Source organism: Cricetulus griseus, chromosome 4 (genome assembly GCF_003668045.3).
Source record: "Cricetulus griseus strain 17A/GY chromosome 4, alternate assembly CriGri-PICRH-1.0, whole genome shotgun sequence".
In the NCBI taxonomy this organism is placed as follows: domain Eukaryota; kingdom Metazoa; phylum Chordata; class Mammalia; order Rodentia; family Cricetidae; genus Cricetulus; species Cricetulus griseus.
In genome coordinates this window covers 67,357,795-67,384,925 of record NC_048597.1, presented here as the reverse complement: position 1 = coordinate 67,384,925, position 27,131 = coordinate 67,357,795, and the positions used below count along the sequence as shown (strand labels likewise).

Genomic DNA, 27,131 nt, shown 5'->3' with positions numbered 1-27,131 from the left:
TTGGATCTCTGTGAGTTTGAGGCCAGCCTGGTCCTCAAAGTGAGTTCCAGGACAGCCAAGGCTACACAGAAAAGTCCTGTCTCGAAAACCAAAACAAACAAACAAACAAACAAAGTGGATGTACATAGGACACATGCTAAATTGTAGGCATCCCTGAAGCCTGATGCTTCGAGCAGTAGGCCATCAGCTGGGACAACTCTATACAAGGGGGTATTTGTTACAGGTGAGTGAGAAAGAATTGTGGACATGGGAGGATAATTATTGCTGTTATCTTTGGCCAGGTCCTTGAGTTCCTCTGTAGCCCTGATGATGACTCCCGCCACTCTGAAAGGCAGCAGGTATGAGAACCAGCACTCTTTTTGCTAGAGATTGGGGTGGGGGTAGAGAGTCTGTTGCAGCTACTTTTGCTCTTGCTTGATAAAAGGCTCTAACCAAAGCACTTAAGGGAGAAAGAATTTATTTTAGTTGATGTGTAGTCCATCATGACTGAGCAGTTTTCTCTGTAGGGGCTTGAGGCAACTGATAATATTAACATGCACTCGGGAAGCAGAGAGGGACAAAAGCTGGTTCTCTGCCATCGTTGTCCTTTTCATGCAGTCCAGGACCCAAGCACAGAGAATGGTGCTGTCCTTTTAGGGTGACTCTTCCCACTCAGCAAACGTAATCAAGATAATCCCCAAGCTTTGCAAGTGTTCCTGTATCCACAATGATTGCCACTACCTGTGAGTGAGAGTTTGTTCAAACCGTCTGCCTTTCTGTGGAGTGAAGCTACTGCAGAAGATCTCTTTCTGGCTCACTCTGTGTCAGAGTACTGATTGACAGATCTGGGGTCATTGATCACCTGGGTGTGGGGGTATCTTAAGTTAGCTTGGCTACTCAACTCCAGTGGAGGTGTCTGTATCAGGCATGTTCCATTCCTCATTGTGTAGCAACAGTCAATGTCTGTTATACCACTCCAGCTCATGGTTCTGTCCCTGAACCACCAACTACAGGACCTTCGGCGTTGGCACATTCAGTTTTGGGGGATACCCTAAGGTGCTGCTGGGATAGTGACTGGGATAGCCACCATTTCTTTCTTCTCATGCCATTTTTGTGAGAGGTGCTTTTAAAGTCTGTACACTGAGATTGTGGGTGCTAAGCCAGTCCTGTTAACATTGATGCCAAACTTTGTAAGTAATCAAGTCACAAGAATTTAGAGTTGTGGCTGTCAAGCTGGCTTTCCTGAGTGTAGTATACAACCCAGACTCGGAGGCCCTGGTGAAATGTAGCCTTGCAGCAGTGAACCCTTTAGCCACTCTGCTGTGGCCCAGCGACCCATACAGACTACCTGAGAACAAGGCCAATGTTTTGGTTTCCTGTTAAGCTATGCTAAGTACAAATAGCGTCGAGGGAACTTTTATTTTACACTTGTTTGTCTACACGGTGAGGGTGGATCATGGTGTGAGCATATAACTCTGAGTATAAAAAGCTTCATTGACTGCAGGTGAATCAATACAGTGTGTGTAGGTGGAGTTTTCCTGTCCCAGCTGCCTGCTACCAAATAATTGGCAGCTGCTTCCCAAATAATTGACTCAGAGAGTTCAAATGTTAATTACAAATACTCAGCCAATAGCTTAGGCTTGTTACTAACTAGCTCTTACAACTTAACCCATTTCTATTAATCTATGTGCTGCCCTGAGGCTCGTGGTTTTTACCTTTGTCTCATTTTGTGTGTCCACCTCATTATCCATCTGACTGGAGACTCTTGACTCCCCCCTTCTTCCCATAATTCTCTCTGCCCCCAAAAATCTTAGCTATCGGCCAGTCAGCTTTTTATTAAATCAATTTGAGTGACAGATCTTTGCAATCAGTGTACAAAAGGATTATTCCACAGCAAATGTGTTTACCTTTGAAGGTGTGGCTGTAGTGCTTAGATGTGGCCAAGTCTGAACTTTAAAACCAAACTTTCAAAAACAGCCATAGCACCTTTGCCGTGCTAATTATGAAGGCGCCCCCTTTAGATGGCTCTTCCTCCTCAGGTTTCAAAATAGTGAAAACTGATCAATAAGGTTTTCAAGGTCACAATTCAAATTAGTACTTAGTGATTTCCTTTCCTGCTTACCCAGAACTCCTTACACTGGTTGTCATGAAGCAGACTTGGTTTATGCAGTATTTCTTAGTATTTTCCAGTGATGTGCTTATATTCAATAATTAGTTCCCCAAGTATAGTTCTGATATGAATGGAGCCATTTATGTAAATTTATGTAAATGAAGAAGGTGAAAGTAATACACGACTGCTCTGCCCAGTCAGGTAGAACATTGTTTTTTATTCTTTTCTTTTAGTAAACATACAAGATAATGGTTTCCCCTTGACTTTTTCATATCTGTACAGTACTATACACCCTCACCCCCACCCCTACCATTACCCTCTCTTGTTACTCCTCACAGATAACAGTTTTGAATAAAAATAAGTAACTGCTTCTTCCCCTTCACTATGTAATGCCTACAGACAGGCACACTTAAAAATTACATTTATTTATTCGGTGTGTGTGAGCATGAGCCACAGTGTGTGTGTCAGAGGACAGCTTTCAGGGGTCAGGTCTCTCCTTTCACCATGTGGGGCCCAGGGATTGAACTCAAGTTCAGGCTTGGGGCAAGCCCCTTCATCTACCTGCTAGCCCAGGAATTCACACTTTTTAGCTTAACTGCCTTGTTAGTATTTTCTCCATGTTCTTTACCAGGGACTGACAAACTATCTCTGTCAAGGAACCAAAGAGTAAGCATTTTATGTTGGGTAGGCCACTGATGGGTCTGTCTTCTTTTGTTTGCTTGCTTGTTTTTACAGTCCTTTAAAGAGTATGATTTTTAATAACATTCTGATGATTTGTAGAGATGCCACAATGGCTTATTTAGTCTTCCAGTGTGTTGTTACAAAACATGGGGCTGGAAGATACAATCCCAAGAGCAGACAGAGCAGTAAGATATGATGAAATAATAGGAAATGATGAGTTTTGAGTTTCATTACCTTTGATTTTTAACATACATAGTTATACATTAGTTTAATTTTTAATAGTATTGCATAACTTGCTCGCAAAAATCCCTGATGATAACGATTAGCTCTAATGAGTTGGTAAGATTGTCTTCAACTCATTACATTATTTTATTCAAAACTGACACAGTGAATATGTTCACTCCTTTTTTATTGCATATGACAGTACATTCCAGTGCTCCAAACAGATTAAATTTCATCAGCTTTCTTTAATATCAAAATCATAAACAAAAAGTTCTTGGTGAAGGCTTCCTGACACCCTGACAAGGGTCATGTTGCTCTGACTCCCCAGCTAACATGCAGGCCTGACATCTTAACTACACCATTGTTCTGCTCATGGTTCATCTTCGGTTACTATGGTAAAGTGATGTAAGCATCAGTATTTTGGGCTTTTATTGTTTTTGTTTTTGTCTTTGTTTTTGAAATGAGGTCTTGCTGTATTGCCTAGGCTGGCATAGAATTTACAATCCTCTTGTGCCTTCTGAGTGATGGGATTGTATGTGTGCACCATGATGGATGCCTGGATTAAAATGTCCCTTTTTTGATGCAAATCTCATGTGGCCCAGGCTGGTCGTGAACTCCTAAGTGTCTGAGCTCACCTTGAATTTCTGATCTATATTAGTGTGAGGACTGTGGGCATGTAATATTGTGCCTAGTTTTATGCATTACTGGGGATTAAACTCACAATTTCATGAGTGCTAGGCAAGTCCCCTACCAATTGAGCTGTATCCCAGCCCTGGAATTCACTATTTTAACTCTGAGTTCAATGGTATGAAGGACATTCCACCATTGCCAGATAATCCACCTTCGAAAACAAGCTATAGTAATTCTGAGCAGTAGTTCCATGTTCTCTCATTCCCTGACACCTGGCAACTGCCATTACTTTTCCTCCTGTTCTGGGTCCTCATATAAGTTCAGGCATATAGTGTTTATTGTACATTTGTTTGGCTTGATCTCAGTAGCACAGTATGTTTAAGGTTCATTCGTGTTGTACCATATATCCAACTTTTCTTCCTGTTTTGAAACCAAATGAAATTAGTGTGTGTGTGTGTGTGTGTGTGTGTATACCTCTATCTGTGTTAGCCCATTTGTCCATTCATCCCTTGATAGACATTTTAATTGTTCCTACCTTTTGTATGTTTTGAGGGTCACACACACACACATACACACTAACCCTACATTTAATTAAAGTTGTTTGTCTGTAAAACTGGACATAGTCCGTGGACTCGATTTTAAAGACCGTAAGACATAGAAGTGCTGAACCAAAACTAACTCCTTTGGCTGGGGAGATGGCACAGTGGATAAGACAACTGGCTGCTCTTACAGAGGACCCTGTCAGGTGTTCTGTGTTGTATGAGTTGGTCAAAGAAAGAGGTCATTCCAAGATGAATATTTTAGGCCTGTGTGGCAGCAGAAAGGTCCAGCCTCTTATGGACAACCATAAAAAAGTCATATTTATTAATTGTTGCAGAAAGTTGTCTTTTTGGTAAACAAGTTCCTCATATCAAAGTCTATTTTGGTCAGGCGTTGGTGGAGCACGCCTTTAATCCCAGCACTCGGGAGGCAGAGGCAGGAGGATCTCTGTGAAGTTCGAGGCCAGCCTGGTCTCCATAGTGAGTGCCAGGATAGGCTCCAAAGCTACACAGAGAAACCCTGTCTCAAAAAAACAAAAAACAAAAAACCCAAAGTCTATTTTGTACTGTTTTCGGTACCCAGTAATCCAAGAGTTCCAGATGTGCCAGAGTCATGCAAAGACTGTAAAAGTGCTTCAGAAAAACAACTCTATAAATCACAGAAAACAAGCACTGATTTCCACCAAGATTTCTTCAAGGTCAAAGTACTTCTAGAAAACAATTATTCTGTTGTAGTGTTTGCCCTAGATAGAGTGACTCTGCCAGCTGCCTGCAACAGAACCTGTGTTTGATTCCTAGCACCCATGTGGTGGCTCACAACCTTCTGTAACTCCAATTCCAGGGGATCCGACACCCTCTTCTGGCGTCCACAGGTTCCAGGCGTGCACACATGGTGCACATACATGCAGCAAAAATACGCATACATATAAAGTATAAAGGAATAAAAAACTAACTTCTTAGGATGGTATATGCAGGCATTTAGAGGTTAGTGTGAGTGTGTGGGGCTACACCTGAAAATGCTGCGGTATTCCTTCCATGTTTGGAAAGCAGAATCATCCTGTGTAGTGAACCCAGTCCAAAATGTCATCAAGTAATAATCCACAAGAAAAAGGTCATGGAATGCGTGGGGGAATGGACTCTTCGAGAACTAGTCAATAAAACAAACCTCACAGTGTTTATACTCATTCATTTTAAATCTTCAGGTCCTTTTAGAATTGCTGCAGGCTGGAGGCATAGTTCAGTTTGAAGAAAGTCGGCTCATCCGCATGGCAGAAAAGGCTGAATTGTGAGTGTCTTAAATCTGTATATTAATTTTCCATAGTACTGTTATTTCTCTAACATGAAACACACTTTATTTTGCATTTCCACTATTTTAATTAAGAAAGGTTATAGCAATAACAATCTCAGTATCAGAAACATAGTTTTTTTTAGTTTGTTTATTGACTTTCATATGAATTCTAAAAATTAGCAAAATTTACAGAAATGTATAGTATACATTAAAAATATATATTTGTTTTAATGTGAAAGTGAACAAGCAGTCTTCCTGTGCTTCACCTTATTCACACACAGATTTATTTATTTGTTTGTTTTTGGTATTTTGAGACAGTTCTTGCTGTGTAGCCCCATGCTGTCCTACAGTGTGCAGTGTATGACTTGCCTTTGTCTTACTGCTGTCTCTGCCTCCCAAGTGCTGGAACCATACACATGCCCAGCTCTAGATTTTTAAAAAATTAATATATCTATGGTATTTCTTAATTATGACAGTTATATTTAGTAGAAATGATATACAATTTAGCATAATAAATAAGATACAATGTGCTAACACTCACCTATTTTATTGTATTTAGTTTTGAACAAAGAATCAAATTATTGTAAATTATTGATACATAGCACCAACTATTTCTTTAAAAAACAGTCAACACACTGTCTGTTTACGGCTTTTATAAACAGCTTTCAGCAGCATCTTCAGTCAGGAGGCAGGCACTATTCTCTCTTAGATATCTAATACCGGCTATGTACCCTTACCAGATTCCCTTGGACCAGATTCCAGAGGTTTGCAGGGTTCAGATATTTGCATGGGTTTACTGTGTCCCTGGTGTGAGATTCCAGGTCAGAGATGCCCTTGTATTAAAAATTCTTAGACCTGTAATTGGCACTGAAAATGACATCATTCCCCTTAAACACGCTTGAGTAAAGTTATGAATGTCAGAAGGCATCGCCACCTGCCTGTTTGGCAACTGAAGTTTGTCCTTTCCCGTTTCAGCTATCAAATCTGTGAATTTATGTATGAGCGAGCACACCAGTACGACAAAATCATTGACTGCTACCTGCATGATCCATTGAGGGAGGTAAGTTTGAAGACTGCTCCACCCTGTCTGAGCCTACCCACATTCTCTCTCCCCAGCCGTATTCACTTGGTCTTTGTTGAGTTTCTACTGTAGTTAAAATGTGAAGTTTCTAAGTTTGAGTATGTAACTCAGTGATAGATACTGATAATAACCAAATGTAGACTTAAGCATTGTGCTAGGGAAGAGGGGGTAGGATGTGGCTCTAGAGGATAACAAGGGCATAGCAAGCAGAGAAGTCTCTGAGAAAGCAGAGCTCAAAGATGAGCTCTGAGATAGGGAGGAATGTAGAGGGGACAGTGCACAGGGCAGAGTGGTCAGGGAGGAGTCACAGGGGGCAGTGCACAGGGAGGAGTGCACAGGGAGGAGTGCACAGGGAGGAATGCACAGGGCAGAGTGGTCAGGGAGGAGTCACAGGGAGGAGTGCACAGGGAGGGAGGAGTGCACAGGGCAGAGTGGTCAGGGAGGAGTGCACAGGGAGGAGTCACAGGGGGCAGTGCACAGGGAGGAGTGCACAGGGAGGGAGGAGTGCACAGGGAGGGAGGAGTGGGCATGAAGGTCCCAAAGGTCAAATGGACATCTTCAGGGAACTGAATGGAGATCACATGGGTGAAATGAGAATCAGCACAGATGGAGCAGAGTTGACAAGGGCAAGAGAGATCTGAGATGAAATTGGGAATGTGGACAGGTATTACCAAAAACAAAAGTATGCCATCCCGTTAGCTCACTGAGGGTTAGCAAATGAGACCAAATTTAAGTGGAATAGATGCAGAATTTCGAAGAGTCTACCCTATGGCTTACGTACTTACTCTTCCTTATTAGTGCCCGTTTCCATGAACTATCTCCAGATCCAAGTGGTTTTTCATCTTCTAATAATAGATATTTATTGAGGTTGGCACTGATAGCAACAGTCTCTGAATTCTGCCTGAGTAAAGGGCTGAACGCATTGTCTTGTGCTCCACAGGAAGACGTCTTCAGTTATATCCACAACATCTTATCTATTCCTGGCCACAGTGCTGAGGAGAAGCAGTCTGTGTGGCAGAAAGCCATGGATCATATGGAGGTACCAACTCCAAATCCTTAAGGAAATCTTTTGATGGTTTCATGTTCATATAATGAATTATTTAGCATTTTCATGCCTCTTTCTTCTCTCATTCCCCTCCATCTCAAGTCCTCCCTCATACTTTTGTCTTAGTCAGGGTTTCTATTGCTGTGAAGAGACACTATGACCAAGGCAACTCTTATAAAGAAAAACATTTAATTGTGGCGACTCACTAACAGTTCAGAGATTTAGTCCATTATCATCATTGCAGACATGGTGTTGTGCAGGTAGATATGGTGCTGGAGAAGTAACTGAGAGTCCTACATCTTGTAGGCACAGGAAGTAGTCTGTGTATCAGACTGAGCAAAGCTTGAGCATATATGAGTTCTCAAAGCCCACTTTCATGGTGGCACACTTCCTCCAACAAGGCCACACCTCCTAGTAGTGCCATTCCCTTTAGGGGCCATTTTCTTTTAAACCACCACAAGTTTCATGTCTTCTTTTTGTGTGTGACCCACTGAGTTCCCAGGTGTGGGTATAGCAATGGCTATACCATGGAAGAAAATAACACCCATCCTCCAACTACCACTACTGGCCCATAGTCTCTAAGGGTGGGATGGAGCCTCATGGGCCCCTCCTCCAGGATGAAATGGTGATGGGCTCAGAGTTAAACAGATGACCACAGCTGCAGTAAGTTCATGAGTGCATGGTCTGTGTCATATCCAAAAGATGTCTTTTTGCTGCATATCTCCCCTTCCTCCCCCTCTTAATTCTTCCTACCCCTGTTTCTGTGATGTTCCCTGAGCCCTGGAGGGGGTGACAGAGCTCTGAGTGTGCCTGCATTTCTGCATTAACTTCCCTCTGCTGCTGTAAGAAGATTGACTAGAGAGGGCTGGGCACAGCACTAACCTCCAGTGACCGACTGGAGCTGTATGGGCTGGTTCCTTACCTCAAATGGAGACAGGAGCTGGGACTGTTAAACCTAAATTGTGCCATTTGAATGGGTATTTTCCAAGTTAATTTTTGCTCAGTAGTGGCAGATGTTATAGGAGTTTTCCTCAGTTCTTATACTTTTTTTTTCCTTTTTACATAATTCTTTATTGATTCTTTGGGAATTTCACATCATGCATCCTAATCCCTCTCACCTTCCAGTCCCTCCATGTCTGCCTCTCACTCTTGCAGCATGTGTCCCCAAGCAAACCACCCCACTCCTCCATCTTGCCAGCATCTATCCTAGTGGCATCGGGAGTTGTGGTGTGTCACACAGTATAATACCCTTTAGTCCAATCAGCCCACCTGCAAAATGTTCATTGCAGCAGAGTCATTGTTCTGGTTCAAGGCCTCTGGCAAACCATCATCATTGAACCCTCACCGAAACTCCTCTTGGACATCCTGCAGGACCAGCCCCTTCATGAGCTCCAGCAGTCACAGATGGGGTAGATGCTGGGGTGGGCAAACCCAAGGCCCAGGATGTGGATCTGGGTAGCAGCTCAGCTGGTCAGTCTGGGTCACTGGGACTGTCCCCTCAGGTAAGGGGTAGAACCAGCTCTTCTAGGCCCATGCCATTCAGGGCCAACTCTCCCATGCCTGTGGTGAGGGGCGGAGCCATCTCTCCTGAGTGCCTGCTGCAGTGTCTAGTAAGGGGCAGGGCCAGCTATCCCAGAGACAGTGCAGTGGCAGGGGAGTGGGGGGACAGGGGGGGCGGACGGACACGTGCAGCTCAGTACAGCCCTTGAATTTCAACACACAAGGTTCCTATTATTCCCTGTGGTGACACAGTCATGGGCATCATCCCAGATACCATCTGCAGCAGGAACACAGACCCAGATGTGCCCTCAACCAGCAGCTTGGGCCCCGATGTCACTCTGGCCCCCATAGCAGCACAAACTGATGGCAGCAAGGCTCTTTGATACCTGTCCAGACCCAGGGCATCTGCCCATCCCCCAGTGGCACCTGGAGCCATGGATATCAACCCAGACCCTGGCTGCTGCTGGGCCACAGACCTAGACGTGTCCCATGATAGCATCCTGGTCCTAGACAACCCCTTGGACCTGTGGGGGTAGCACAGGCCACCCAGATTGTCATGTCCCCAGTGATAGCACAGCCCTCAGACACCAACATGTTCCCTGGAAGGGTTACAGACCTATGGCATCTGTACTGCCTTCAATAGTATCAGGAACCATGAACATGAACTCTGACACTGGCTGCTGCAAGGCCATGAACTCAGACATGGCCCTCAGCAGCAGCCCTGGCCTGGATGGCACCATAGCCCCAGGTAACAGTACAGGTCACTTAGGTTGGCATGGCCTGAGTGGTGGCACTGCTCTTGGACACCAGCATGGCCATAGTTACAGCACCAGGGCCAGTTCTACTGTTTGCCCAGGCAGGTCCTCTCTTCTGATTGCTGTAAGGGACATACGAGGGTGGGAGTGTCAGCTCTCCTGCTTTTACACCCTTGAGGCAGGCTCATCTGTTACCACCTCCTCCCACCACCACCCTCACACACATACCAGGGTCAGCTCTCCTGTGTTGTTCAGGCCTGGTGCAGGGCCCTCTCCTGTGTGCTGTACCTGGGCTCAGTCTGCTTTCTTATAGTGCCCAAGACCAACTGCCCAGGGGTGGCCACCCGCAGTGATCTGGTCCCTCCCCTATCAATTGTCAATCAAGAAAATGCCCCACAGACCTGCCTACTGGCTAGTCTGATGGAGGCAATTTCTGAAGTAAGGTTCTTCCCAGATAGCTCTAGCTTATGTCAAGTTGACATAAAATCATTTTTGGTCATATAAACATTTCATAATATTCTGCAGACCCATCTGTATCCATAACACTCATCTGAAGATGGAAGGTCTATCCATGTTCAAGTACCCTTTTCCGTTTCTTCCTTCACTACCCGAAAATTTTCACTGTAGACGTCTGTCACTTCCTTAGGTTTATTTCAAAAGCTTTTGTTCATTTTGTTTTTAGCTGAAGTGAATAGGATTGCTTTCCTGATTTCTCTCAGAGTGTTCGTTACTGTTATATAGGGACAGCTACTGCTTTGTTTTTCATGTTGATTTTGCTTTCTGCTAGTTTACTGAAAATATTAGTTCTAAGAACTTTCTGGTAGAGTCTCATGACCATCTTTTACATGAGGTCATACTGTCTGCAAATAGAAGTGAGTTGACTTTGACGTCATGTTTTAATGGAAATGGCTTCCAGTTTTTCTCTTATTTAGTATAATGTGGCTGCAGCAAACCTCTATTATGTTAAGGTATGTGTTCCTTCTATTCTTTCTAACCCCCAGGATTTTCTCATGAAGGGATGCATTTGTATTTTGGTAAAGCCTTTCTGCGTGTGTTTATGTGATCTGTGTTTTCTCTCCTTCATATTGCACTCATTGATTTGCATATGGTAAGCCATCCTAGCACACCCGAGATCAAGCCAGTGATACAGTTGATGGGTGTTGAAATTAATTTTCTACTATTTGAGAATTTTTGCATTCATGTTCATCTGGGATATTGACTTCAATACTAGTTTATATTGTGTCTTTATCTTTTTGTTTATTTGTTTGTTTGTTTTTGGTTTTTCAAAACAGGGTTTCTCTGTGTAGCTTTGGAGCCTATCCTGGCACTCGCTTTGGAGACCAGGCTGGCCTCGAACTCACAGAGATCCTCCTGCCTCTGCCTCCCGAGTGCTGGAATTAAAGGCGTGCGCCACCAACACCCAGCCTGGTTTTAATATTGAAGTGGTATTGGCTTTTGCTACAAGTGTGGAGTGTCTTTCCTCTTCTTATTTTGTGGGATAGTTTGAGAGCGTTGTTGCTAATCCTTGAAGGTATTGCAGACACCCCACCCCCACTCCCCCCACCCTCAACCCCCACTTCCACCTCGACCACCCCTTTCAGGCCTGTGCTTTTTCAATTGGAAGACTTATTTTTGCTTTAATGTCATGTTGGTTATAGATTTGTTTTACTTGTTTCTATCTTTGTTTCATTTGATGGGTTGGATGTTTAGATATTTATCTACTTTTGCTAGCTTCCCCATTTATTGGAATATAGGTTTTCAGAGCATGCCCTCACAGTCTTCACTATTTCATTGATGTGTTGTAATGCCTCAATCTTTATCTTTAATTTTATTGATCTGGATCTTTTTCTTTCAGTTAGTTTTGACTATGGACTTGTCAGTGTTGTGAAGAACCAACTTTGTGTTTCATTGGTTCTTTGTATGTTCTTTTTGTTTCCATTCCATTGAATTCCACCCTAATGTTTTAAAAATATTTTATTTATGCATGTATATGATAGTATGTGCACATGTGTGTACAGAGGCTCAGAGAGGGCATCAGATTCCTTGGAACTGGAGTTACAGGCATTTGTGAATTGCCCCTTGTGGAGACATAAGTGGTCTTAACCACTGGACCATCTCTCCAACTGTGGTCCTCATGATTGAGCTCCTCTATCCTGATCTTACTGGTTTGGGATGTGTTTTGTTCTTTTTTTCTAATACACTGAAATGTATCATTATTTATTTGAGAGACTCCTGATTTTTAAGTGTAGGTGTTTAAGGTTGTAGGCATTCCCTTTAGAACTGCTTTCATTGTATCCAGTTACATCTAGTATGTTGTGTTTCGAGTCTAGAAATTTTAAATTCCCCTCCTGATCACTTCTATGAAATCATTCATCATTCATTAGTGTGTTGTTCAGTCTGTATGAGGATTTGTTTGGTTTTGATTTTGTTTTTTCTAGAGTTCACTTTGGTATTGAGTTCTTGTTTCAGTCCCTTGTGATCAGACAGAATAGAAGAAATGCAAATAGATGGATCCTGTTTGAATCTAATATGTTAGTCTGCATTGTTTCATTGGAGAATTGAGGCCAATAATGTTTAACAGTTATTGGAAGGTATTCATTAATTCCTTTCATAACGTTTGGGACTTTCCTACTCTTTCTGCTTACGTCTATTCTAGTGCACTTTTATTCTAAGTGACTTCATTGATGTTTGTTTTTCCCTTCAGTATAAAGGATTCCTTCAAGCGTCTTCTGTGGTATGACCGTGGTGGTTGTGAAGCCATTTGGTTTATGTCAGTCAGGAAAGTTTGTTCTTTATCCTCTGTTCTGGTTAGTTCTCTGTCGCTGTGATAGAACACTGACCAGAAACAACCTGGGGAAAGAAAGTGTTCATTTCACTCTCAGGGTTGTACATCACTGGGGGAAGCTCAGGCAGGGCCTGAAGCAGGCACCACAACGAGAACATGGAGAAACTGCTTCCTGACTCTCCTCTTCTGCTGCCTTTCTTATGCAACACAGGCCCTCCTCTCCAGGGACAGCACCACCCACATTGTTTTGGCCCTCCTGCATCAGTTAGCAATTAGGAAAATGCCTCAGAGACATGCCCAGGGAACCATCTGACAGGCAGTTCCTCGCTGAGTCCCCTCTTCCTAGGCATCTCAAGTTGACAAGCAAGATTAGCTGTCATGAGCCCACACACTCCTTGTCAACTTGACATACAAACATATCATGGTTAAATAATAACTTTCCTTTTTTGGTCTGTGCTCAAGATCTCATGATAATATTAATACCACAATATAAAACATGACCTACCATTAAAAAGTCCAAATTCTCATTGAAAAAAGCCCAAAATCTATTAATTGTGGATACCTAGAAAATCCAAAATAAGTTACATACTTCTTAGTCCAAGAAGGAAGAACCAGGCACAAATACAGTCAGAACAAAGCAAAACTCATATCCAACAATGTAAAATGCTTCATGTCTGATATCTCTGAAGAGATTCACGTGTGGTCTTCTGAACTCTGAAGGGCTTGGGTAGTACTACCTCTCCATTCTGCCATCTACAGTACACACAGCTTGTCTCCTCAGCTCAGGAGCTCCACTCCACAACTACCACTGCTCTTGATGGTCATCCCGTGGTGCAGGCATCTCCAGTCTGCTGGAGTCTCCTCTGCAGCTGAGGCTGCACCTTCAGCAATGGCCTCCTGGCCTCTCTCTTCAGGAACTAACCTTGCCACCAGGCTGTGGCACCAACCCTCAGCTGCTCTCCAAGATCTGGACCTTCTACTGCAACTGAGAGGCCCCTTCACCCTGGCCTCTCCTAGTGCCAAGCCTCAGCTGCTCTCCATGACCCCTTCATGCCTTCAAAACCAATACCACATGGAAGGTTCTTTAACATTGCTGAGTTCAACTTCCAGTCTGCTGTCTCCAGATCCTAAAGTAGCTAAAAACAAAACAAAACAAAAAAACATAATTCTGATTTACTGTGTGGCATCATTCTAACTTTGCTAATTGATAATGTGACCCCTAAATTAAGGCCAAAGCAGGATGTCTTAAAGTATACTGTGGAAGCTCATGACAGCATCAAGCCTCTTGTCTGCGTGTAGCTCATTAAGTGTACCATAAGAAAACACCTTGTCTTTTCTGTTTGACTGCAGGAACTTGTGTCGCTGAAGCCCTGTAAAGCTGCAGAGCTGGTTGCTACTCACTTCTCTGGACAGATTGAAGTAGTCATTGGGCAGCTTCAGGTAAGGACCGTGAGCATGTAAGGAAAGGGCATCTTTGTCTGAGGGTTTCTGACCATAGTCATAGCCTAAATTCATAGTTGCCAGTTATTGTGGTGGTGGTAGTGGTGTGTATGTGTGTGTGTTTGACATGTGTGTTGTGTGTTGTGTATGTGATGTCTGTTACATGTGTGTGTGTGATGTGTATGTGGTGTTACATGTGTTGTGTATATGGTGTGTGTTGTATATGTGTGTGTGTGTGTGGTGTGTGTATGTTGTGTGTGTTCTATGTATGTGTTATGGGGGTGGGAGTGGCTGTATGATGCTGGAGCCCAGGGAAGGGTACGTGGCCAGGCTGTATGAATCTGCTTACACCACTTAAGCCCAGAGCTTCTGTCCTCTTTAAAAACTGCATCTGCTGAACCTGGCTTGTTCTGGTGCTTCTGGGATTGTCTTTAAAATTGTAAAATGAGCAGTGACAGGACCCCACCCATAGGAAGCGACAGAGAAGGATGTTGAATGAATATTATTCATCAGTCACATAAAAGACAGGTGTGAAAAAAGGCAACTATTTGATTGTAGTTTGTTGGTTGAGTTCTACTTAGTTCTTTTAAGAAATTGTATTTTAGCCGGGCAGTTGTGGCACGCGCCTTTAATCCCAGCCCTTGGGAGGAATAGGCAGGTGGATCTCTGTGAGTTTGAGGCCTAAAGAGCCAGTTCCAGGACAGCCTCCAAAGCTACAGAGAAACCCTGTCTCAAAACACAAAAGAAAGAAAGAAATTATATTTTACTGCCAAGTTTTAATGGTCATATAAACCCCATACAGATCTTACATAATTTCTTTACTTTTAATGCAATTTGCTTCTGGAGAATAGTTCCCAGAACTCTTGGAATGAAAAATTAACCAGAATATTAAGTTATAACTAGGAGGAAAGCATGTAAAATAAAATAAAGCAATATAGAGAAGACAGGTTATGAAAACTGATAGAGACTAGTGACTATATGAGTCAGTCTTTTAAAAACTAACATATATTTCTATACTTGTATATACGTGTGTGTGTGTGTGTGTGTGTGTGTGTGTGTGTGTGTGTGTGTGCACTCGAGTGCATGTCCCTTTCCAGTGTGAGATCAAGCCTTAGGTCTTATGTATGCTAGGCAAGGATTCTATCTCTGAGCTACATTCCTAGCCATAAATATATTTAAAAATTGTATTTAAAATATTATTTTCACTTTGAATGCTCCCTGCTTGTTACAGAAGAAATTTGAGTACATAGAAAAAAATGTAAAAACTCATTTTTGGTTAGTCTTCTTAAGAACTTTGAAATTATATTTATGTGGTATAAGAATTTTAGCCTTATTTAATTGTCACTACTGTACGACAAAGGCAGGAAAGTACATCTGGGGTTTGGAGGTGATGGTAGCTGTGGAGTGGTTGGTTTTGGTTTTGTTTCCATGAAAGGAAACTGAACACTGAGGCACACAGTCATACAGCTAATAAATGCTGCAAACAGGACCCAGGTTTTTGGTGTACTGATGGCTAACACTTCACAGCTGTGGTTGATTCTGTTGCAGAGATGATGAGTGGATTTTACAGGTCATTGTTAATTTGGACCTTAAACATCCCCCAAGTCTGTATTGTGTCCCCCCCTCCTCCCCTGCCACCATTAACTGTCTCATAGCAGGCCCTGTGAGAGGCAGAGGACAGGTTGAGACTACCCATACAGCCCAGGTCCACTGGCGGCATCACTGGCCACCTGAGTCCATGGTGCTGGGGCCAGCTTGCTTGGGAAGGGGCTTCTGTTTGTCCTTCCACACTCAAGTGACTGCAGAACTGAGGCAGGAACAGGGCTCGTGGCGGCAGCATCTGCACTTTGAAGGGGATGTGGAGAGCGCTTTAGCACTGCACAATTGTGGAAACTCAATATTTAATTGGAATTTTATTTTTCCATTCAGAACCAGGTTTTGCTTTTCAAATTTTTGAGGAGTCTTCTTGACCCAAGGTATGTTAATAAACTTTGGCTTTTTACAGTACACATGTGGAAGGGTGGAAAGACAGAAGTGGGGGTTAAGATCCTGGCCCTTGGCATCCAAATAGTAAATAGCTCTTTATTTTTTAATATAAGAAGGAGTGATTATTATACTGATAAATCGTCCATGCCCCGAAAGAAGATGTAAAGTAGTACTTCCTTTCCATTCAGACATAAGCATATATGTATCTTGAGTTCTAATTGGTCTTAATAATAGAAGCCCAGAGTCAGATACAGGGGTGAAAGCTGAACGATCAGCGAGTCACAGCCTCACCTTTCCTTGCCAAGTTTCCCAGCTGAAAAGAGAGTGAGTTCTTCTTTTCTCCTGCCTGTAATACTCTCTCTGCCCAGACAGCTCACTTCCTGTCTGTCTGTTAACTAGTAGCAAGCTCCACCCTCTGATCTTCAGGAATGCTTTATTGGTACAAGCAAGATATCACAGCACATGTTATGATGAGTTCCCACTGGTGGAAATAAATAGCAAGGCCCTACATGCAGACCGTCCATCCAGGAAGGACCCTTTCCACCCTGGCTTCCCCCAGCCTAGTCCTTATTCTGGTGTTCCCAGCCCATCTTTCAATTTACTCACCCTCACTCAGATGTTTAGTTTATATTAATGTCTTGGTAGTATAGGAAGGCTAGTTCAAATGTCATTTTCAGTTGCTGCTCTAAAAATAACCAATCACAGTGAAGCAAACCCTAGGAGATGATGGAATTAGCGATGGATATGTGAGTGAATCAGGGCCGAGTGTGAGATCCTGAAGTTCGATGGTGACTGGGTGGAGCCTTTGGAGTCAAGTGTGATGATGTGTGACCTCCTCTGAACTGCCTTTGACTGCGTTCTGGGTTACATCAAGCATTTTATACAAGTACATAAAGTACTGTGGACAACTCTCCTCCCCCCCACCCCCATGCCTCACTCCCTTTCTCTCTCATTAGCTCCTCTGGCCCTGGGACACTTTTGCTTCTAATCTCCTCTCATCCGTACACACAGAATCTTATGTAGCTGTCTAAGTCTAGCACCCGGGAACAAGAGAAAAGGAGAAAAACATGCAATATTTCCCAGTTGCATCCATTTTCCTGCAAATGGAGCGACGTGTTCTTTATGCTGAAAAAGTACCAGTGTGTATGTAAACCACACTTCTGACTCTGACCCATTCCTCTGTTGATTCACAGCTGTATTGGTTCCATCACAGAACTATTGTGTGTATGCTACAATAAGCATTGATGTGAAGTGTCTCTATGATCTGTTGACTTGAGTACTTTGGATAAACACCTAGCTAGCTCACACAGTATCTTAGTTAGGGTTCTACTGCTATGATGAATCACCATGACCAAAAAGCAAGTTGTAGAGAAAGGGTTTATTTGTCTTATACTTCATATGGCAAATTATCATTGAAGGCACTCAGGACTGGAACTCTAGGAAGGCAGGAACCTGGAGGCAGGAGATGATGGCCACCAAGAGGTGTTGCTTATTGGCTGGCTCAACCTGCTTTCTTATAGAACCCAGGACCACCTGTCCAGAGATGGCACCACCCACAATAAGCTAGGCCCTCCTCCATCAATGCTAATTAAGAAAATGCCCTGCAGGCTTGCCTACAGCCTAATTTTATGGAGGCATTTTCTTAATTGAGGTTCCTTCCTCTCAGATGACTTTACCTTGTGTCAGGTTGACATAAAACTATCCAGCACACAGGATAAGGATATTTTTAGTGTTTATTGTTAAGGAACACCCACAGTGGCAGGACTAGTTTATACTCTGCTCAGGAGTGTATAAGGCTTCTCTTCTTTCCTTATCCTTGATAGCATTTGCTGTTTCTGACTGTCCCATTGATTGTCCTTCTAACCAGGACAAGGCAGAATCTCGATGTAATTTTTATTTGCATTTCTTTATTTCCATATGCTTATTGCTATTTGCTCTTCATTTTAAGTCCTTTGTATATTCTACATAAGACTCATCTGTCTGATGTACAGCTGGCACAGATCTCCTTTCTGTAGGCTGTCTCTTTACTCAGTTTGTTGTTTGTTTTGCTGTGCAGAGTTTTTTAATTTCAGGAAGTCCGTTTGTCTTTTGGTGCTGTTACAAGTGATGGCAGTCCTATCCAAAGGTGCTGGTTCACACTGACGTGAGTGTTTCTACTACTTCTTCCACTGCCAGTCTTAGAGGCAGGTTTGACATTGAGGTCATTGGAGTTGATTTTTATGCAGGTTGGATGAGAGGGATTAGTTTCAGTCTCCTACATGAAATTACCCAGTTTTCCAGCATCGTTTGTTGGAAGTGTCTTTTCTTCAGTGTGCATTTTAATGTTTTTGTCAAAGACTGGGGGCTGTAGCTGTGTGGGTTTATAAGTAGAACCCCTCCCCCCACTTTGTGCCTTTATCTGTGTGTTCAGTATCCTTTGTCTGTTCCAGCAGCATCAGGCAGTTTTTCTTACAGTGCTAATATAGTTTGATACTGGGCATGGTAAGAGCACCATCATAGTTCTTTTACCTCCAGATTTTGTCTTCTTGATTATAGCCTTTCTGACTTATATGAGATAGGGTCTCAAAGTAGTTTTAATCTGCATTTCCCCAGTGCCTAAGAAAGTTGAACACTTTCTAGAATATTTGTTACCCATTTATAGTGCTTTTTGATAGGTATTTTTGGATCCCCAGTAGTGGGTTTCTTTACTGACTTGATAAGCCAGATCAACCGAATTAAAAAGTAAAGAACCAGCTTTAATCTGAGCAAAGCACTCTGGGTAATTCTTGGAAAAGGGGGCAGGAGAGAAATCACATGGCAGGGGCTCAAAATCACAAGGCAAGGTCTTGAGCTTTGGGGAAGGAGCCTGGACTTTTGGCAGTCTTTCTGAGGGGTCAGGGTTTGGAGAAGGAGGAATGTGGCTAAGGTGGAGTTCCTAAGCAGAGTTTCCAGCCAAACACTTTTGAGAACTGTTTTGTTCATTGGCCCATTTATTGATTGGCAATTGGACTTTTTTTGACATTTAAGCTTTGCAGTTTTAAAAGTATACATCCCTAGTATTAATCCTGTCTGACGTGTAGCTGGGAAAGGGTCTCTCCCATCTGTAGGGTGTTTTTTCACTCCACTGATGGTTTCCTTTGCTGTATAGAAAGAAGCCTTTTTATTTCATTTAAAAAAAAATTCTTGGCTATACTGTGTATTAGATGCTTTTGGTGTATTTTCTTCTTGCAATGCCATTGTTTCAGGCTTTAAATGAATTTCTTAGATCCACTTTGAATTGATTTTGTTCATTTAAGAGATACGGATCCAGTATCATTTTTCTGCAGGTGGAGATCCAGTTTTGCCAGAACCATTTGTTAAATAGGAAGGTTTCTTCCTAGTGTATGTCATTTGACACCTTCGTCAAAAATTAAATGTGCGTGTCAGTACAGGTCTTTTCTGGGCCCCCTCGTATGTTCTGTTGGTCTGCATGTCTGTTTTAGTGCCAGTACTGTGCTGGACATGTCACTATAGCTCTGCAGCATGGAGGCGTCCTCTTCCATTTCTCTCCTGAGAGGGCCTGCCCTGCCCTCTCTCCCGACTCCTGCTGGCCACCAGTCCCTGCAGGACTCCCGACAGACTGCCATCTGTGCAAAGGGCACTTTGGTGGACACCACCAAAGGACGCAAGAATGTGCAAGTGAATTTATATTCAGAGCTCTTACCGTGTGATTTTCCTGTGAATGTTGATGTGGCTTTTGTTAATAATATCATATAGGGCCCTGAAGTACACACAATAGGGCTTTTCTTGTGGAAAAACTCTCCAGTCAATTGGAGTGTGTATTTTTAAGCCGTCAATCAAAATAAAGTAAAAACTGAACATGAGTGACTTTGCCAAGAAGCAAAATATAGATTATGGAAATGGCTCTGGGTTGTCACTGGATCTGTGAGTATTTCTGCTGATATCTTTGAAGGGACATTGTAAGATAGCAAGTCTCAGTGTTGAAATGGGGCACCTCAAAATCAAAAACTAGAACACAGTAAATCTCCTGAACCTGTCCCTCTTCAGTGAGTCCCCAGTGGGAAATACATTTGTCAGCATGATCAGCCTCGTCTCCTGTGGGTAGGATATCGCCTGAAGTCCAGATTCAGCATTTTAAATTGTAGCATCATTTCCTTGTCTCTCCCTCCTCGTTCTCCCCCCATCCCTCCCACCCCCGTGTGTAGCCTATACACAGTTATTTCTTTATTCAATACTTACAGAGAGATTGCTATGGTTACTCTTTTCTGACTCAGACCTTTCCCTCCACTTTCTTAGCAAATGGCTTTATCGACTTATTAAATCATTTAGTAATTTCAGCTGAAGCCTGCTGAGCACGGTGACTGGCATGCAAGATCAAATGGCAGCAGAGCCCTGCCATCAGAGAACTCACTTCCAACTAGAAGGCGCAGGCTGAGGTGCAGGCAGCGCTCACGTGCCGCGGTAGCATCCTCAGAGATGGACGGCTTTCACTTTCTGACCCACTCTCGGTCTATCTTCTTAGCTGTACCACGCAGAGTCAGACAGTCCATGATGGCATCTATGTGTAGTGTGGGCTACTCTGGGGGCCAGGGCAGGAGGCTCACTTGAGCCCACAAATTTGAGACCAGCCTTGGCAACCTGGTAAGAGACCACATCAAAACAAGCAGTTGAAATCTACACCTCAGCCTGCGCTGAGTTTGAGGCTCTTATGTACACGCCCTCATCTTCCCCATCCAGCCTGTTTATACCCTTAGTGAACAATGCATGCACTTGCCACCCTTCTTTCTTGGCCTTCTTGATCCCGTCACTCACAAGAAAATCCCAGCTTTTCTTGACCTGTCCTGGCCCACCTTCCAGCTTCACGGGCTTCCTTCTCCTTATTGCTGCTGTCTTCACCCCTTAGCGATACTGGGTGTAGTTGGACTTTCCTTGGGACTGTTGGCTCCCCAGTAATGACACAGAGACTATCAATTATGCAAGCTCAGCTGATAGCTTAGGCTTCTTTCTTGTTTTTTTGGTTTTTGTTTCTTGTTTTTTTTTTCGAGACAGGGTTTCCCTGTGTAGCTTTGGAGCCTATCCTGGCCCTCGCTCTGGAGACCAGGCTGGCCTCGAACTCACAGAGATCCGCCTGCCTCTGCCTCCCGAGTGCTAGATTAAAGGCATGCGCCACCAACGCCCATTAGGCCTCTTTCTAACTAGCTCCTCTGACTTAAAAAAACCATGTTAATCTATGTTCTTCAACGTGACTTGGTTACCTTTACTCTGTAGTGCCCATGCTGCTCCCTCCGAATGTCCTGGCATCTCCACCTTCTTCTTCCCAGCGTCCTCTGTGCCTGGAAACCCTGCCCGGCTACTAGCCATTTAGTTTTTTATTAAAAATATCAGATTGTTAACACCAATCAGAGTGACACATCTTCACAGCATACAACCGATTATTCCACAACACCTGGGCAGCTCAGAGGACGCACGCCATTTCTTCCACACTGCTTTCGTGAGCACAACTTGCCTACATGTTGGTCAAGTCTGTAAAGCAATGCATGTGCTTCGATTTGAGTCTAAAGAATGATTGATAGAAAAGCAACCATCGTAGCATCCATAATAGAAAAAGCTATTCTAAGCAGGAAATAGGGAAGAAGGCGAATTAAACACTGGTGAGTCTGATTGACTCCCAATCAGCAAGCATGACAGCATGAATGAACAATACCAGAGACTGAGAAAGATGTGCATTAGCCTCGCACTTTGATCGGAGGAGAACGTGGGTGTGGCTAGCCACATGCTGTCTGCCCTGGCCAGTTAGTGAGAAGCAGAAGCTTGCTCTTCAAACCTTGGAGGTTTTGCCCTTTGTACTGCACACTTCTGACACAGTGACAGCTGGCATGTTAGTGCCACAACTGAAGTTCTATAAATTCTGCTATTTTTAATCCTCTTTGCAAATACTCATGTTTCTCCACTTTGCAATGAAAAGGGCTCATTAAAATTCTACTCTTCTGTGAGTAGAGATTGCTGTTCTTTGCCCCATTCCTCTTCTGCCTGTCTATACTTATTTTCTGTCTTCCCTGACTTTAATTGGATAGTTTATGTTAGTCCATTGAACAAACAAACAAAAAACAAAACGACAGCAAAAAGCTGTGAGGTAGCTTTTTGAGTTAAGGTGCTTGGCTCCCAAGGCTGACAACCTGAGTTCAGTCCCTAGAACTCCCATGGTAGAAGGAGTGGTTCCCACAGGTTGTCCTCTGGCCACCGTATGTGCACTTTACCCCCAAACACACACACACACACCACACACACACACACACACACCACACACACACACACACACACACACACACACACACACACACACACACACACACACACACACGGGGCAGAGGGGGGGGATAAGCAAATAATATATTTTTAAAAAAGAAAAACCCTTTCCAGTGGCTGCCCTTTGTTTAACAAGATCAGTGTACTGTGATCGAGTGACTACAGACAGCACTCGTGAGAGCCTGAGGGCATCAGAAGTCCACCCCGTCCTGCCTGCCGCACCCCTTTCACTCGGTGCTGTGCTCTGTGAGCTGTGCTGCCTGTGCCATTGCTCTCCTGAGCCGAGTGCTGCCTGATGGCGCGTGTTCCGTCTCCAGTGCTCTGTCTTTGTAGATGCAGGCTCTGACCCGGGTCTTCCCACTCTCTGAAGAGCTACTTTCAGCATTTCTTGTAAAGCAGATGTGTCAGCAACACATTCCCTCAATTTTTCTTTGTCTGAGAAAATACTTCCCTTTCAACCTTTTAGAGCTAATTTTGCTGAATTACAGACTTTTCAGGCACTGTTTTTGCTTTTCCCTTTGGCACTTTAAATACTGTTCCTGCTCTGCTTGCATGGTGTCTGAAGAGGTCTAATGAAGTTCCCGTTCATTCTCTCCATCTGTGTCTCTGGTTTTCCCTCCGGCCTTCTCTCCAGTAGGTTGTGTCAGATGCACCTCTGTGTGGGCTTTTTCTTTGTTTGTTTTGTTTTTAAGCATTTATTTTCTTGGTGTCCTTTACTCTTCTCAGGGCTGTGGTTTAAATTCAGTTACTATTTAGTTCTTTTCCTACGTTCTTTTTCCTTCTCACAGTTCCAATATGTATATTTATTCTTTGGGGCCTTACTGTAGTCCTTGGGTGTTCTGCTCTGCTTTATCTTCATTTGCTTTTCAGTTTGGACATGTCTGTGGACATCAGAGAAGCTCCCAGACTCTGCCCTCTGCTGTGTCTGGGCCATTGATAAGTGTATCAAAGGCTTTCTTCACCTGTGAGTTATTTTTTCTTTCTAGGTTTTCATTGTATCTTCCAAGTCTGTGTCTGTGGGCTTATGTTATACTCTTCTTGCTTGATTGCTTCTCCTCTCAAAGCTCAAAGTGTGTTATTTTGAAAGACCCCCGCCCTTAGCTTTCTCTTTTAAGTTTCCCCGCGTGCAGCTGGCGGAGCGCGTGGGGAATACATCCTCCCCTGCACCCCCCGACCCTTGATCCCCACAGCTGCCGGCACTTCCCCGCCGCCGCCGGATCGCTCGGTCCCAAGGTCAGCCTTCTGGACCGGCAAAAGATAAAGGCCATTTCGCCTGACTATTACGGTGCCTTTTTCCCCTATAAAAGGACTCCCCTTCCGGGGCTCAGGGCTTAGCCTAACAAAAAGCTAAGTCCCCGGGTGCCCGGCGCCATCAATAAACCCTCTTGTTCTTGCATCCAGAGTTCGTGGTTTCGCTGATTCCTGGGTGCGGGTCTCTTCTGAGGTCTTTCAATTTCACATGCCAGCACCGCTGCTGTCTGAGTCTGCTTCTGTTGCTTGCTGCATCTTTTCAAACTGCATTGCTATATCTTCTCATATGTCTTGTAGTTTTGGGATGAAAGCTAGACATCTCCATGAAAAGAAACTGGAGTAAATAGACCTTCAGATTTAGAGTTTTAATGTTTATCTGGCTAAGGGTCTGTATTTATTGTTTGCTGTAGCTGTAATGTCTGAGGCTGGAATTTCATTTTTCTCTTCTTCCTTCCCTTTGGGTTTCCGTAGAAGCTGCTTCTTGAAGAAAGTCCAGGACACTTATTTCCATTAGTGTTCTTCAGTTGGCTTTTAGCCGTTGAGCTCCTGTCCCTCCTAGTGGTCACAGAGTGTCAGCTGGAGGCAGAGCTCTCCTTTCCCACAGCCATTCTCAAGTAACCAACAGGGAAACTAAAGATTACTTATAAATGCTTGGCCAATAGCTCAGGCTTGTTACTAGCTAACTCTTACATTTAAATTAACCCCTGTTTCTTATCTAGGGTTTGCCATGTGGCTTGGTACCTCTTCTCAGAACGGCATGTTCATCTTGTTCTCTACGTCTGCTGTCGACTCCAGACTCTGCCCTTCTTCCTTCCATCATTCTCACTTTGGTTTTCCTGCCTAACTTTGTCCTGTTCAGCTATTGGCCATTCAGCTTCATTGTTAAACCAATCACAGTGTCAAATCTGTACAGCACACAAAAGGATTATTCCATGGCAGTCAGCCTTTCTCTCCCAGCTCCATACCTGAGGCAAGAGGGTGGAGTTGGTGGCTGTGCTTCTCCGGGGTCAGTTAAGCCATGAAGTCCCAGTCCGCAGGTCCCTCAGGAGCATGTGCCCTAGTTTCCCAGCACCTGCACACGCTCACTGTCTCACAGCTCTGGAGGCTGGGCTGGCAGGGTTTATCCCCTCTGAGGCTACAAGAGAGAGCCCTTCTCTCCCCTCCCCTATCTCTGGTGGATCTTGTTAGTCTGGCATTCCTGGAACCCAGAAACTTCGTTTTCACACAGTGTTCTAACCCTGTGTAAGTCTATATCTAGGCTTTCTCTTCTTGTAGGAAATTTGTCCAGTCAGAGGTGCACTGGTCTCCACTGTGTCCTTACTCAACTCATTAGTCTGCAAAGACTGTATTTCCAAATGCCACTCCAAGGTATTAGGACCCACAGGCCATCAGTCAAGTGGGTGTGAGGTAGCCCTGTCCATCCACAGCGGGCCTGTTGAGAATAATGAGCTTAGGACCGATGAGAGGGGACAAAAAGAGTTTTCAAGCAGACAGATTTGGTTAGCTTAGTGACCCCAGTTTGTTAAAGTGAGCAGAGAGAGATTGTAAAACTTCCACAAAGCCATGGAAACGGTATAGGCCGGCCTGCTCACACAGTTTTGGAGTGCACAGAGGGAGTAGACCAGCCCTTCCCACACCAGGCCCGTCATGGGAGAATGACTCACCACAGCCATGTTCTCCATTTCGAACAGTAAGTTTAAACATGTAGCAAGCAAAAGAATGTCATCAAGGTGGCACTTTAATCATCCTATACAAACCAGCTTAAAGCTTGCACTAAGGTCAGGCCAGGAGCTCAAGTGAGAAACCTGGAGGAAAGAGCTGATGCAGAGACCATGGAGGAGTGCTGGTTACTAGCTTACACTTCATGGCTTCCTCAGTCTGCTTTTTGTTTTTGTTGTTGTTGGTGGTGGTGGTAGTGGTCTGTCTGTTTTTTGGAAATAGGGTTTCTCTGTTTTACAGCCCTGGGTGTCCTGTAACCTGCTTTGTAGACCAGGCTGGCTTCAAACTCACACTGAGACCCATCTGCCTTTGCCTCCCGAGTGCTGGGATTAAAGATGTGCACCACCACTGTCCACCTCTAAGTTTAATTTTTTAAATGTTTTTAATTGAAATAGAATTCCATCACTTCTATCCTGAGCCCCTCCCGTGTCTGTCCCTCACTCTCAAGTTGATAGCCTCTTTTTCTTTGATTATATTTGTTACATACATAAACATATAAATACATATACCAATACACAGATATATAACATGAATACAAATGGTCCTGCCGAGCCCATTTTTGTTTGTGTGTAGGTGGTTTCAGGGCCCACAGTCTGCACTGAACGACCAAAAAGGGACTCATCTCTAGGAGAGGCTAAGTCTCCTCCTGGCAGTCAATAGATGCATGCAGTCCTTTGTCCTGGAGTGGGGCCTCGGGTTAAGTTCCCCTTCCACACTGACGCATCCCTTGTGACGTTGTTCCATTCTTGTTTATTCAGCCATTTCTAGGGGAGGCTGTTTGATCAGAAATCCCTGGTATTTTGGCTTTTCTACTCTCTCTGCGCCCTTCCCACTGTGTTCCCTGAGCCACGGATGCAGGAGCTGTGATGTAGATATACCCACTGCGGCTGGACTCTCTGCCACCCCCGGTCTCTGCATCGTGACCCTCTGTGGTTCTCTGTGCTGGTCCACATTTGCTGTAAAGAGACTCTTCTTTGATGAGGGGCGGAGGCTGTAGAATGTAGTGGGCATCAGGCTGTTGTAGTGTGCCAGCTTGCTTTCTTATAACGCTCCAGGACCACAGCCAGGGTGTCACTCCCCCATGGGATGGGCCCACCCACGTTAATCATTAAAGTATAGCAACTCATGGTTCTCATTGTTTAAGCCGAATTAGGTCTTAGTTCTTTTAGTACAAAGTATAACTTTTGTTAATTGTTCCATGTGAACCGAGACCTGTTCCATGCCTCTGAGTGATGTATGGTGTAGTTCAGCAGGTGACTCCAAACGCAATAGGCATTTTGAGTTCATATTTTCATCTTATAAAAAATGGTCTTGTTTTAACATGGTGTGCCAGTTACTTTTGACTATAGGTGTGCCCTCTTGCCTCTTGCTTCCAGGGAGGGTGTTCATGTCAATCAGGAACTGCTGCAGATACCTCCATCAGTTACAGAGCAGTTCATTGAGCTGCTGTGTCAGTTCAGCCCAGACCAAGTCATAGAGACACTGCAAGTCCTCGAGTGCTACCGTTTGGAGGAAACCATTCAGGTAAGGCCTGCCACATGCGCAAGGCTAGTGTGACTTTCCCTGCAGAGTCTCCCCGTTCCAGGTGGGCACAGAGACCCAGATGTGACATTCCTTGCAGAAGCTGGGAAGAAATAAGTGCTGGCACCCCAGGTGGAATCGCCACTGCTGTAGTCAACTGCTTTTATGATCTTTCCTCACTAATTAAAAAAAAGTTTTAAAAATTATTCTTTATTATCACTATGTATGTGTGGTGTGTGTGTGTGAGTGTGTGTGTGTGTGTGTGAGTGTGTGTGTGTGTGTGTGTGTGTGTGTGTGTGTGCGCGCGCGCGCGC

The 27,131-nt window shown here is 44.0% G+C and overlaps 1 protein-coding gene across 3 annotated transcripts in view; it reads left to right on the top strand.

The window, feature by feature from the left end:
* Positions 1-27,131, top strand: part of Vps8 (VPS8 subunit of CORVET complex) — a 208,312-nt gene that overhangs the window by 106,457 nt on the left and 74,724 nt on the right. For all 3 annotated transcript variants that reach the window (XM_027413022.2, XM_035444695.1, XM_027413021.2), the window contains 7 exons: positions 282-338; positions 5,364-5,446; positions 6,425-6,509; positions 7,471-7,569; positions 13,966-14,055; positions 15,985-16,031; positions 26,673-26,820. In XM_027413022.2, the coding sequence (XP_027268823.1) occupies positions 282-338; positions 5,364-5,446; positions 6,425-6,509; positions 7,471-7,569; positions 13,966-14,055; positions 15,985-16,031; positions 26,673-26,820 (609 nt within the window). The remainder of the gene's footprint in view (positions 1-281; positions 339-5,363; positions 5,447-6,424; positions 6,510-7,470; positions 7,570-13,965; positions 14,056-15,984; positions 16,032-26,672; positions 26,821-27,131) is intronic.